Raw genomic sequence first — 14,442 nt, forward strand, 5'->3', positions numbered from 1 at the left:
AGTTCAGTTGGTGGAGTGCAGGACTTGTATGCCTGAGGCTCCTAGTTCAGTCTGTACTACTACATGTAATGGAGGGGTAGTCTAGCCTCTCTCTCTCATAAATCTTGAAAGAAGAAAACAACTTTGGTTATTTGGAGACCCTATTTGTGCATTAGTTAAAAACTGACTAATTTGCCACTATTAACAAAAATTTCTTTCAAGGAAGCAAAGTAAAACATTATATAACAAAGCTCCTTCTCACTGCTGTCGTAATTAAATCACTAAGTTGCTCTAACAAATGAAGCTCCTTGGGTGGGTGGGTAGGGTAGCATAATGGTTATGCAAAGAGACTGTCATGCCTGAGGCTCTAAAGTCCCAGGTTCAACCCCTGTACCACCATAAGCCAGAGCTGAGCAATGCTCTGGTACTTCTGTGTCTTTCTCTCTCTGCATCTCTCAAAAAAAAAAAAAAAAAAAAAAACAAGGCCTGACCTCTTTGAGAAACATACTGACCTTGTACACAATTTTAAGTCCTAAATTCTTAGGTAATTAAATCACAATCATTTTTATTCTGGAAAGAAGGTATCATTCTTATCTAATAAAATATAGTATCTTTTTATTTTATAGTATGTGATAATCATAAAGTTATTTTCAAAATATTAAAATGCCCTAGATTTTGTGACCCAGAAGGCAGCACAGTAGCTAGAGCTTTGGACTTTAAAATCATGAGGCCTGAGTCTGAATTCCCACATTGCATGAACCAGAGTGATGCTCTGGTTTGTTCTCTCTTGTGTTAACAAACATTTTTAAAAATAAATAAAACAACCTAGATTTTATCAGATTTATCTAGAAGAGTTTACTTAACCAAACTATTTCTAACAGTATTTTTCTGGCTTGCTAGTAATTTTTAAGTATTAGATGCACACAGCCTATTCTATTTGGCTTAGGTCTATTCTAACAAAATAAATTATGTATATGTAACATATATAAAACCTTGAGTATAAAGGAATTTTTAAATTTATTTTCCCTTTTGTTGCCCTTGTCTTTTATTATTGTGGTTATTATTGTTGTTATTGATGTCGTCATTGTTAGATAGGACAGAGGGAAATGGAGAGAGGAGGGGAAGACAGAGAGGGTGAGAGAAAGACAGACACCTGTAGACCTGCTTCACCGCCTGTGAAGGGCCCCCCCAGGTGGGGAGCCGGGGGCTCGAACTGGGGTCCTTGCGCGGGTCCTTGCTCTTCACGCCATATGCGCTTAACCCGCTGTGCTACCACCCGATTCCCACAAAGTAATTTTTTACCCACATAGATGATTTAGAAATGATTATGTACTGGAGTAGGGGGGTAGCGCAGCCGGTTAAGCGCACGTGATGCAAAGCATAAGGATCGGTCTAAGCATCCTGGTTCGATCCCCTGGCTCCCCACCTGCAGGGGAGTCGCGTCATAGGCGGTGAAGCAGGTCTGCAGGTGTCTGTCTGTCTTTCTCTCCCCCTCTGTCTTCCCCTCCTCTCTCCATTTCTCTGTCCTATCCAACGACGACGACGACATCAATAATAATAATGGCTACAACAATAAAACAACAAGGGCAACAAAAGGGAGTAAATATTTTTTTAAAAATTAAAAAAAAAGAAATGGGGGAGTCGGGTGGTAGCACAGCGGGTTAAGCGCACGTGGTGCAAAGCGCAAGGACGGGGTAAGGATTCTGGTTGGAGCCCCGGCTCCCCACCTGCAGGGGGACCTTTCACAGGCGGTGAAGCAGGTCTGCAGGGGTCTCTCTCTCTCCCTCTCTCCATTTCTCTCTGTCCTATCCAACAGTGACGACATCAATAATAATAATAACTACACCAGTAAAACAAGGGCAACAAAAGGGAATAAATATTTTTTAAAAATGAAATGATTATGTAGCGCGAGGGAGATAGCATAATGGTTATGCAAACAGACTCTCATACCTGAGGCTCTGAGGCCCCAGGTTCAATTGCCCACACCACCATATGCCAGAGCTGAGCAGTGCTCTGGTGAAAGAAAAAATAAACAGAAGAACACATGTCATAACAGACATTCTGCTTTAAATTTGAAAGATACAGTAGATTTCTCTGCTTCATTATAAAGCTGTTTATCATTGAGTTTTGTCAAAAATGTTATAGTATGTATTTCACTCCATTTTTTTTTTCTTCATGAAAGAAGAGAGGAACTAACAATTATGGAACATCAGTTACTTTGCTAGGATTTAAGATTTATTTATCATCCTACTATCAGAACATCCTTCTGGCACATGAAGCGCTAGGGGTCAAACCTGAGGCTTCATGTGCACAAGTCCTGCGCTTTACATATCCCTGACCACTCTGCTAGGAAGTTGGCATCTGGTTTCATTGTCCTCTCCTCATGTTGCCATTGGTAGTCGTACGTAACAGATAAGACCCAAGGTTAAGCTGCAGTCACTAGTAAATAGAAGCAGGATTTGAGCCAAGTCTCAAGACCACAAAGCACGTGAAATTCAATTCTAAAATAGAATGACCTGCAATTTTAACAGATTGTTCAGTGTTTCCATTTAGATGCTCCTGACATAAGGACAGTGAAACCCTGTTTACAAACGGCCCAGTTATCAGACTGAGTATTTCCCAGAGACTGTCTCATAAGCAATACATCACATTCTTGCTGCACCTGTTCCTCAGATAAAAGACAGGACGCTTCAGAGCACTTTCCAGAGGAGAGATGAGATGGGGTAGCTCATGCTAGAGCAAAGAACATGTCTGCCTGTGGCCCAAGCTCTGTTCCCAGTGCTATAAGTCAGAGCTAAGTGGTCTTCTGATCTCTTTGTCACTCTTTCACATTCCCATAAAAATAAATCTTTAAAAAAGCAAAGAAGCTAATTAGGTGGTCCGGGAGGTGGCGCAGTGGATAAGGCTTTCGGCTCTCAAGCATGAGGTCCCAAGTTCAATCCCCGGCAGCACATGTACCAGAGTGATGTCTGGTTCTTTCTCTCTCTTCTATCATTTCTCATGAATAAATAAATAAAAATTTTTTTAAAAGAGGCTAATTAAAAGAAGAATCATGGGGCCAAGGAGATAGTATAGTAGCTATGCAAAAAGACCTTCATGCCTGAGGCTATAATATCCCAGATTCGATCCCTGGAACCCCCATAAGTCAGTGCAGAGCAGTGTTTTATTTCAAAAAAGAAAAAGAATCATGAAACTCCTAGGAAGTATATGCTAATTCTCTTCCTGTTTCCCTGTTATCTTTAGGGCATCCAATTCTATACTCAGATAAAGACTATCACATCTCAGTGGAAAGAAGAAGATGCCACTCTTTCCTCGCCTACTGTAGTCATGCCTACCATGGGCCACTAAAAGCCAGTTTGCTCCAAACTCTGTCCGTCCTAAGTGCTCTCTCTCTCTTCTTGACCCACTCCACTTGCCAACTTTGCTCAGGTCAAACACCTGGGGTTGGAATACCTTGCAACTAAATCTTTATCAGACTGGTTACTCCTGGCAAAGTTGCAATCAGGAGACTCCCAGAGTAACCTTGGTATCAGATTTTTTTTTTTTTACTTGCTCTTCATATTTTTTGGTTTTGATGTAACTACTGTAACTGTGAAATGCCTAGCTGGACTGAAAGCCTAGACCTGTTTTCTAAAAAATGTCCCCTTCCTTGATGAGGTGAAAGAAGGGAAGATAAGTGTATGTAAGAAAAATCTTCCCCTGTAAAACATTAATCCCTCAGTAAAGAAATTTTTTTTAAAAAATCTTCCCAACAATTAGAAAATGCGGAAGTAGGAAAGAGATGACTCCTTACCCTCTTGCCATCAAACACACCCCCCCTACCTATGCCTGTGCGGGAGACCCTCTGCCAAGATTCTTCAGATCTCTCATTTATCCCACACTACACCAGACAGAATCCACTTCTACTTACCCACTTTCTTTTCTGCTGAACACCACTGTGTCTTAATGGTTCTCCACCACTGTATACCTGCTCCTTAAATCACGTCTCAAGGATACCTCCGCGTGCACGTAAGCCAGCTGTCTGATGTGTGTGCCTACTGGTAAACTTCTGGCTGAAGAGCGTAAGCTTCAGCATTCAATTAATACTTCAGTTCTGAATTCAGGTGCAAGTAATCTTTTTTCTTTTCAGTAAACTCTCCTGACTAGTTCTAGTCAGGAAAGCAGGGAAGACTCTTGCCTTAAGGAAGTTTAATACTACGTGCTGATTATTTTATGTTGCTCTCTTTTCTCTTACCTGCATGCCTTATTAGTGATACGATTTAATGAAAAGAGCCTTACTGGGTGGTAATTCCTTAGGGCCTAACATAATTTAAAGCTTTTTATGACAGTGCATTAAAAAAAAAAAAAGCTTCACCAGATTCTTCTTTCACTAATTCCATTATTTTTATACTTTTTTTGTCTTCAGCATAAACTTCATGGAAGAACAGAAACTGCTATGCCAAACCAATTTTTTAAAAATGTTTTTCAATACAGTTTTCACCCAGTGGACTAGGCAAAAGTTCTTGGCTCTAGTAAAATCATCCCTGCACCCTCAACCAGATGACAAGTCATTTATTTTTCTACTTCCTTTTTAGTCATGTGCACAATGCTCACCTACTCCATGAGTGTTATTTAATGAAATAAGGATAGTGAAAACTTTACAACTATTTGTGCATTCTGGATTTTAAACTGATTACTACCACTCGATGGATAGACTATCAGAATTGTTAGTCACTTAAATTACTTCCAGTCACTTGTTCATCTCCCTTTCCTCTTCTTTCCTCCCTTCCTTCCTTTCTTTTATTATTATTATTTTTTTTTTTTTACCAGAGCACTACTCAGCTCATAGTACAGTTCATAGTAATTCTAGGGATTGAACTTGGGACCTTGGAGCCTCAGGCATGAATGTCTTTTTGCAAAACTATTATGCTATCTCCCCAGCCACTTTAGGTGATTGGAACTCTAATAAAATACATTTATGAACTTAGTGGGTCTTTTTGTTTATTTGCTTTTTCTTTTTGGATTTGTCTTCCAAAAGGTGGGTTAACAGAAATTTATGATTTGATAACAAAATGCCCCCTGTTTTATCTCTGACCACAGCTGGCAACTGGTAGTGATATTTAATCCAATCCAACAAACAGGTGGGTTGAATAAAAGGTCATATTGTCTAAATTCCAAGTGGAATTTAATGTAATCATGGACTCCTAAATTTTCCTTACATTTAAGGGAAATCACTTTTTAAATTACTTACTAATAATCAGTAATGTTGCTCTAGCTGGAATCAACTCAGAAGAGTTTCTTGCTTCATAGACAGAAAGAATTGTATAACTGTACTATTATGCTCATGCTATTTACAGCAAAAAATTCAGTATTGTATTTTATTTTTGCTCTGATGTTGCCTCCTTAATTTGAAATTTCTCAGATTCTACATTGTATTAATTAAGAATAACAAATTATAAATAAAAAGCTTATTACAAGAAAAAAACTGGCTTTTATTTTTTTTTTAAATGATGCCATACTTGCTTATAATGCCTCTGTCATCCCTTCCTTACAGAAATCCAGAAACTACCTACCCATGTCCAAAGAAAAGCATCACATGGTCATTATGTTGTTCTTTCTCTTCATTTTTTTTTTCATTATGTGTTCTTACATTTAAAAAAAAAGTACATTTTTTGCCTAGGCTGCATATTTATTTCAACAGGAAATATACTGATTTTCCAGAGATAGATGTGTATTTAGAATAATATGCCTTCTTTAGTCTGGATACCATTCTAAAATGTCTACCATTTCATTCTAATGTTTTACGTATTTCACTGACCTGCCATGAGTCCCAAATAGTAGAGAACTGTGATTCAGTACAAAGCTAGAAGAAAGTGACGACCATGTGTGCTATTGGACAGATTGCAGATTGCTTACTGTGTTCGAATCCTGTGGCTCTTTCTCAACCTCGGGCAGTGTCAGTTCACCAGAAGAGTGTGCGACTGGCATTTGCTGGGTGATGAACACTTGATCTGGGAGTTTACTTTCATCCCTGCAACAATGACAAAATAACAGCCTGTCAACAACAACTATACAAACACGCGCGTGCGCACGCGCGCACACACACACACACACACACAAGATTTGATTTAGAACAATAAACTTGTCATCTCTCACTCAATTCTAGCACTGGAAGATGTCCACAAGAAACACTGTGATAAGGCTCATGTTCAGTGCCTGTCAATCTTTTTTTTTTTTTTTAAGATTTTATTTATTTATTCATGAGAAAGAGGAGGAGAGAGAAAAAGAACCAGACATCACTCTGGTACATGTGCTGCTGGGGACTGAACTTGGGACCTCATGCTTGAGAGTTCAGTGCTTTATCCACTGCGCCACCTCCCAGACCACCTGTGCCTGTCAATCTTACCCCAACTCTATTGTTTTTTCATCTTCAGGAACTGGAACTGAAGGCACAGAATTTTGGCTTTTCCTATGGAAGGTAGAAGTTAACAATTAGACAAGATGCCCTGGTATCATATAGCTGTATATCTTTGTTTTTATTTTATTTTGACTTTTTGTCGTTTTTTAGACAGAGAGTGAAAGTACCAGTAGCCCCTTCAGTGTGTTAGGGCAGGGCTCAGTCTCATTAGTGACTTCATAAAGATTTGTAAGACTGTAAAATCCCAGTTACAGTCAGTCATCCAGTGATACATGAAAATTATTTTAGATGCTAATAGTTGTCTGAGTTATGACCAGAGAGTCTGCTAAGGAAAGGACGCACTAACGAGCACAGTTCATTGGCTTTCATCCAATCACAACATATTGTACTGTTGGAGTTTACAAGCGTACACATACAATCAATGCAGATACAACCCATTTGCCTTGGAAGACTTCATATGATCTAATATTTTCCCAATCTGGTTTTTCTCATTTAATTCATCTCCACCTCAACATTTCACCATTCTATTCTTATTTTCTTTTCTTTCAGGCTCAAGTTTACTGCTTTAATATGAAAACTTTCACTTGTTTCTTAGGTTTGTTTGTTTTTTCCATGGTTAAAAGCAAAATAATATGGACTTGAGACCTGGAATTCTGACTATATCATTTCCTGGAGTACTGAAAAGTCAACTAACAGTGAAACAGATACCACTGAGTTACCACCCCCACCCAATTTTTAACCTCTGATTTTTTTGGACAAAAAAAACTGGAGAGATATCCAAGCGCCACTCTACCACCTATGGAACTCCACCTGTTTTGGTCCCTGATGCTGCTAAGTGGTGCCAGGAGCAACACCAGGCTCTCACATATGGAGGGCAGTGCTCTCTATGCCTCGGAGCCCTGTCATGATTTCCTTCAGTAACTATCATTCATCTGAGCAGTGGATGCCCCCAGCTCCCCACCTGCAGGGGAGTCGCTCCAGCAGGTCTGCAGGTGTCTATCTTTCTCTCCCCTCTCTGTCTTCCCCTCCTCTCTCCATTTCTCTCTGTTCTATCCAACAACGACAACAACAATAATAACTACAAAAATAAAACAACAAAAGGGAATAAATAATTTTTTTAAATAAAAAAGGGAATAATAACTTAAAAAAAAAAAAGATTAACTTTCTCTCTTCTCCCTACCTCCACCCTCATTAATTCCTATTCACTTTTCATTTCCAGGCTCATGCATCCACATTCCGTTCTTTTTTTTAATTATTATTCCCTTTTGTTGCACTTGTTTTATTGTTGCAGTTATTATTGTTGTTATTGATGTCGTTGTTGGATAGGACAGAGAGAAATAGAGAGAGGAGGGGAAGATAGAGAGGGAGAGAGAAGATAGACACCTGCGGACCTGCTTCACTGCTTCACTGCTCGCTTGTGAAGCGACTGCCCTGCAGGTGGGGAGCAGGGGCTCAAGCTGGGATCCTTACTCCAGTCCTTTCACAAGACGGCCCCACATTCCATTCTTTAGGAGTTGCCATGGTTACGTGGTGTAACCATTTTGTATCTTCTGCTCCTTCCCCATTCCTTTAATTCTGAGAATAACTGCATTCTTCCTATATGACTTCTAAGCTTAGTAACAATTTGGCATTTCACTATAAACGTAAGGGGTTACCTAGGAACAAAACCATTCATTTTTGCGAAGAGCAATCTCAAGACTTTCTCTTTCTGCTCCCAGGTCAAATCTCCAATATCCACATTTTCTGGAATATTTACCCTAAAAATTTTCAAAGAGAAAAAGAAAAGTAAAAAAAAAGCATGGTCATAGGAAGACTTAATAAAAGAAATTTACACGCAATAACAGCTCTATAAAGTTTCCAGTATGTCTACAACACAAACGTTGTCAGTCAGAAACTGTGACAGATGGAAAGGATACCAGTAAGCTGGCCAATTGGAAATGGTATTTAATCATTAAGATGAGGATAGGATAATAACATTAAAAATATGCTCAAACATTAAGTAAGCAAAACAGAAACCTGAAACATGACATGTCCAGATATTACAAGAACAGAACAAACACACATGTTGGATGAAATTATTGATACAGTCCTGAGATTCCCTGTTTGTACTAGATATTTTGCTATGAAAAGAGTGGCACAGGGCTGGGGAGATAGCATAGTGGTTATGCAAAAGACTCGCATGCCTGAGGCCCCAGAGGTCTCAGGTTCAATGCTCAGCACCATCCTAAATCAGAGCTGAGCAGTGCTCTGGTGGTGTGTGTTTCTGTATATCTTTCTCACATTAAAATAAGTATGTTTTTTAAAGGGTAGCATAAGGCAAATTTAGAAAACAAAATAACATTTATGTAGTTGGACTGGCAAAATGGCTCACTTGGAGAGTGTACTACTCTGTTGTGGGAACAACTAAGGTTCAAGTCCTGACCCCCGTGCATTAGAGGAAGCTTTGTTGCTGTAGTTTCTCTCTGCCTCTTTCTCTGCATCTTCCTCTGTTTGCCCAGATCATGATGACAAAGAAGCCTGTGTCCAGTTTGTTCGTTTATATTCCACCAGGGTTATCACTGGGGCTCAGTGCCTGCACAACAAATTCACTCCTGGTGGCTACTTTTTCCTTTTTGTTTTTATTCCTTTTATTAGCACTGAGAGAAATGGGGGGGTATATAAAAAGAGAAAAAGAGACACCTGCAACCCTGACACTGCTTCACCAGTTTGAAGCTTCCCCCCTACATATGGAGACTGGGGGCTTGAACCCGGGTCCTTGTACATAGTGACATGTGCGTTCAACAGGACGTGCCACCTCCTGTGCCTCCTAGTCTGCTTCCTTATCTTCAGATAAGACTGTAGCTAAGCTTTGGATCTTAATTTGTATTAGCACTTTCTTGGAGCAATCATAGTCTATTTGCCATTAACAAAAGCTAACCGATGTGTAGCTAATATTGATCCTGTATAAGATTTTTGTGTAGAATCAGTTTTGTTCGTTTTCTTTGAAAGTTCACGTTTTGCCTTAAGTTCCCCTAGCTGAGCGCACGTACAGGGCACAATGACCAGCTTCCTGTCCTGCTCTCTAGCTGTGGGGCGGTAGCTCCACAAGTAGTGGCACGGAGATGCAGCTACGCACGCACATGCTGTGCTTGAATGCTGAAACACAGCCATCACAGTGACATTCCATGAAATGGTCCAGTCTCTCTGAGTGTCTGCCACTGCCAGGGAGGTAATGTGCGGGGAGATCATAGCACTCACAGGCTTGAGGTCCTCGGTTCACTCCCCAGTACCCATACTCTGGAGCAATGTTCTGTTCTCTCTCTCTCTCTCTCTCACCCTCTTTGTGTCTCTTTCATAAAATAATTCTTTATTAAGTGTCTGTCATGAACAAAAGGGAGTATGTACTGAGAATCCCGACTAAGCCTCGAGTACTGTGCTAATCACGAAAGGGTTATGAAGATGAGCAAGTCAGCTCCTGACCTCAAGTTACATACCGAGTAATCTACTCAGCACTTAGATATTATGTAGCTTACCTTTTCAGAATTTCTATTTTTCTAGAGGGCACAAAAATAGTAACATAAAAGAGGAAATGTCAAAGTGTTACTGGTACCATTTCTCAGCCTTCATAAGGTCCTGATTCACACTATTGGTGCTGTGTTCTCTACCGTCAAACGTTCGGATCGGGGGATATTCTGATCTGCCTGCACACGCCTCTCTCATCTTAAAATGGAAAGTAGCTTCTGCTGCCCGTTTATACTGCTTCCGGTGAAAGAGGATCTGTTGCTTCACTTCATGGAGGGCATCTAAAAAGAAACTTTCCACCTCTGTCCTCTCATCTAGTATGTTCTTGGCTAGCTTCTTCATGCGGTTCATCTCCCTCTCCTTCATCTGAAGAAGGTACTGTAGGTTGTCAGTTTCAATGAGACCCGCTTGATTCTCTATCATTGCCTGTTGCTGCATTTTTATAGCCTCGGCCTCAAATTCTCTGGCCATACAGCTGAGGGCCGTCTCTAAGCTTGTAACCTTCTTCTGAAGAGTTTGGATTTGAGCTCTCTGCTGGGTGAGTTGTATGATCTTTTCCTTAACCAAAAGATCATTAATCTCCTAAAAATGAAACAAAAAAAAGATGAGAATTGAGAGATTGTTAAAAAAAAATCTGTCGAGCCCCCGGCTCCCCACCTGCAGGGAAGTTGCTTCACAAGTAGTGAAGCAGGCCTGCAGGTGTCTTTCTTCCCTGTCTTCCCCCTCCTGTCTCCATTTCTCTTTGTCCTATCCAACAACAACGACATCAATAACAACAACAACAATAATAACCACAACAGTGACAAAACAACAAGAGCAACAAAAGGGGGAAGAAAATAGCCTTCAGGAGAAGTGGATTTGTGGTGCAGGCACTGAGCCTAGCAATAATGCCAGAGGCAAAAAAAAAAATCTGTACTCCTAACAAATTAAGCCATTGCCCGCTAGCCAGCAAGTACGCCATGAACCTCTCAAATCATAGTTCTCTAGCAATGAGAGCCACTAGCATCTGTGAGCCTCTGCTATCCCAAGGCCTGCAAGACTCTGCTCCCTGTCAATCCTCCATAGCTGACTGGGACTGAGGCTCAAGCTGCCTTTCAGACTGGCCTTTCTCTGGCGTCCTAGCTCCCAGCCCCACCCAGCTCTGCACAATGCTGGAGACCACTGATGCCTGGTGACACCCAGGCCGGCAGTTGTAGCACGTAGGTGTTGCTGGGCAGTGCAGACTGCAAACCTCAGGGTATCACAGCAGTCCACTCAGGTCCACTTGACCCTGGTGCTATTGCTGATGACCAGTAGGGCCTGGCCTTACCGAGCCCTGCTCAGCACACAGGTGTCACAGGCACACAACAGTGGACTCCAAGCCATTGTCCAGGCCCACCTGTGGATGCAAACACTTGGGCTGGCTAAGGCCTGCTGGAACTTGGCACACAGGGACGCCTGGGCACTCTTCATCAAAGCCCTAGTCACACTGCAGGCAAGCCCAGTACCGTGTCACAGCGACTGTGAACCCTTAGTCTCATTCAGACCTGCTCAATCTTAATGCACAGCTGCCACTAGACATTGAACTACAGGTGCCCAGGCCTTTCTGATCTTGATGCCAGGCACACATGATGGTCAACACTAGGCCCACTTGAATTAGCACAAAGGACCAAGTAGGCAGTCACTCCACAGAACTACTGACCACGGTACAGACCCACTGACCCCAGTGTTAAAGCCACTGCCATGACCACAAGTCCTCAAATTGAGGACACAGCTGACCTGGAATACACGCAGTGGCAAACCCCTTTCTCTTGCCCTGACTTGTTTAAAATCACAAGACACTTGATTACTAACTAGACCCACTGAACCTCAGAGCTATAGCCACTGGTGGACTCAACCACAAAGCCCTGGTCTCCCCACACCACTGTGAGCAAGGCACATAGGTGTTGCCAGACACTCAAAAATGTGGATCCTTGTCACTGCCCAGGTCCACTCATGCACACAATTCAGGCTCAGGCTTTCACTTGGCATCAGACATAACAAGGAGCTAGGGAAGCCCAGCTGCACCAGTTTCACCAATGAACCAAGAAAACAGTTTGGGAAAAACCCCAAGTACAACTGAGAATCATAAGCTACTCCGCAAGGGCTTCAGAGTAACGGTCCCATTGGCGGTCACTCTTACCAAGAGATCTATGCAAGAAGGAAAGGTTGGGGAAAGTGAGAGCAAAGTCCCCACAGGGTTGATGAAACTGTGTGTCGCTTTGCCATGTGTGCAGCCCAGGTCTGAGTCCAGCCCCCACTACACTGAAGGAAGCCTCAGGGCTGCGGCGTCTCTGCCTCTCTGGATTCATCTAAAAAAAGAAAAGAAAGAAATATCCAAACATAGATCATAGAAGTAAAGAACTACAGTGACTGAAGAAAAAAATACATTGAAGAGGCTCCTCGGGGGTGGGAAGGAGTATAATGGCTATGCAGAAAGGCCCTCAGGGAGCTACAAGCAGCAGATCGCTTTCTCTCCTCTCCTCTCCTCTCCTCTCCTGGATCAACTAGGAATACCAAAGGAGACCACCCGGACTGAAACAAGACAGGACTAGAATGACCACAGGAACCCAGTAAATCACCCGTGAGTACAAACACGCGTGGCTGGTGACAGAGAGGAGAGAGGGTCCTAAGGAGAGATTAAGTGGCTGCTAACAGTTCAACAGTTTATCAGTGGAGACACCACCTCCAGTCTGCTCCACCAACAAGGGGACAGCTGAAGGGAGGAAAGGACTCCCCAGAGACTCACCAAGTGCAACTCTGAGTCTTCATTGCTACTACCCTCAGAATCTGGAGCAGCAACAGGGAGGGACACCAGGGGACAGAGATCTAACCAGAAAACTCAGGAGAAGACCTATACCTCGGTGGCATAGCTGAGGGGCTGTGAAAGTCTCTTTGTATAACCACTAGATTATCTCTGCCACACCCTGCTTTATCTCTTGGTCAGGAGTCAGTGATTAAGCTAAGAAGCCTATTGATAGTTTAAAAGCCCTCAGGCTTCCATAGCCTACAGGGAAGAAAAAAAAAGAGGCTTCTACACCACTGAGCTCCAACTCAGGGATTGAAAAAACTGTTAACATATATAAAATGGTTAAAACAACAAGAAAAAATATTGGAGACTCGAACCAGGACAAGAGTCCAGCTAAAAGTCCTCCAGAGGGTGAAGCACAAAACAACGAGTTCAACATCCAAACATTAGCTAAGGAAATAATAATGGGAGTGAGTAAAGAATTTGAAAAAATTGTAATCAGAAATGCAGGAACAACAAATGAGAAAATGGAAGAAAATTCTAATTATCTCATGGTTATTAGAGAGCTGAAAGCTGAAATCGCTGAGCTAAGAAGGCAACTAGCTGAACAAGCTAAAACAGTATCAAAGCAGGGCAACAAAATAGATGAACTCCAGAAAGCAGTAGAGGGCAGAGAGAATAGAATCTATGAGGCTGAAGACAGAATTAGCAAGATCGAGGATGAATTAGAGACAACTAAAAAAGAAGTAAGAGATCTCAAAAAGAGATTAAGAGATGCTGAAAACAACAACAGAGTCCTATGGGATGACTTCAAAAGAAACAATATACACATTATTGGCTTACCAGAGGAAGAAAGAGAAGGGGAGGAAGAAAGCATTCTCCAGGCCATAATAGCTGAAAATTTCTCTAGTCTAGGCAACACCAAAGACATAAAGATTCAAGAAGCCCAGAGGGTCCCAAACAGAATTAACCCAGAACTAAAGACACCAAGACATGTCGTACTTAGATTGGAAAGGAATAAGGATAAAGAAAGGATCCTCAAGGCTGCAAGAGAAAAACAAAGAGTCACCTACAAAGGAAAACCCATAAGATTAGCAGCAGACTTCTCCATACAAACACTACAGGCCAGAAGAGAATGGCAAGATATCTGTTGAGTGCTCAATGAGAAAGGCTTTCAGCCAAGAATACTGTATCCTGCTAGACTGTCATTCAGACTAGAGGGAGGCATCAAAACCTTCTCAGACAAGCAACAGTTGAAGGAAGCAACCATCACCAAGACTGCCCTGAAAGAAACTAGTTATGAAAGGTCTCCTATAAACAACCAGGCCACCACAAATAGGACATATATCAAAACACTCTAAAACTCTACAAGAATGGTGTTAAAATATCTTCAATCTTTGATATCAATAAATGTCAACGGCCTGAATTCACCTATTAAAAGACACAGAATAGGAAGATGGATCAGAAAACACAACCCAACAATATGTTGTCTACAGGAAACTCACCTACGTCAACAAGACAAACACAGACTTAAAGTGAAAGGATGGAAAACTATCATACAAGCCAATGGCCCACAAAAAAGGGCAGGAACAGCTATTCTCATATCTGACATGATAGACTTTAAAATAGATAAGATTAAAAAAGATAGGAATGGACACTATTTAATGCTCAGAGGATCAGTCAATCAAGAGGACTTAACAATTATTAACATCTATGCACCCAATGAGAAGCCATCTAAATACATCAAACTTCTACTGAAAGAGCTACAGCAATATATTAACAGTAACACAATCATAGT

General features: G+C 41.5%; 2 protein-coding genes across 5 annotated transcripts in view; one reads left to right on the plus strand and one right to left on the minus strand.

Annotated features, from left to right (window-relative positions):
* Positions 1-4,945, plus strand: part of ALDH6A1 (aldehyde dehydrogenase 6 family member A1) — a 30,728-nt gene extending 25,783 nt beyond the window's left edge. For both annotated transcript variants that reach the window (XM_007521728.3, XM_060175470.1), the window contains one exon: positions 3,223-4,945. In XM_007521728.3, coding sequence (XP_007521790.2) covers positions 3,223-3,327 — 105 coding nt within the window. In that variant the 3' untranslated portion in view covers positions 3,328-4,945. The remainder of the gene's footprint in view (positions 1-3,222) is intronic.
* Positions 4,946-5,816: 871 nt separating this feature from the next.
* BBOF1 (basal body orientation factor 1) overlaps positions 5,817-14,442 on the minus strand; it is a 52,368-nt gene continuing 43,742 nt past the window's right edge. For 2 of the 3 annotated variants that reach the window (XM_060175474.1, XM_007521772.3), the window contains 4 exons: positions 9,966-10,459; positions 8,032-8,133; positions 6,365-6,427; positions 5,817-5,989 (listed from right to left, as the gene is read on the minus strand). In XM_060175474.1, coding sequence (XP_060031457.1) covers positions 5,848-5,989; positions 6,365-6,427; positions 8,032-8,133; positions 9,966-10,459 — 801 coding nt within the window. In that variant the 3' untranslated portion in view covers positions 5,817-5,847. The remainder of the gene's footprint in view (positions 5,990-6,364; positions 6,428-8,031; positions 8,134-9,965; positions 10,460-14,442) is intronic. The other variant, XM_060175472.1, reaches the window with a different exon arrangement.

Source organism: Erinaceus europaeus, chromosome 16 (genome assembly GCF_950295315.1).
Source record: "Erinaceus europaeus chromosome 16, mEriEur2.1, whole genome shotgun sequence".
Lineage (NCBI taxonomy): Eukaryota > Metazoa > Chordata > Mammalia > Eulipotyphla > Erinaceidae > Erinaceus > Erinaceus europaeus.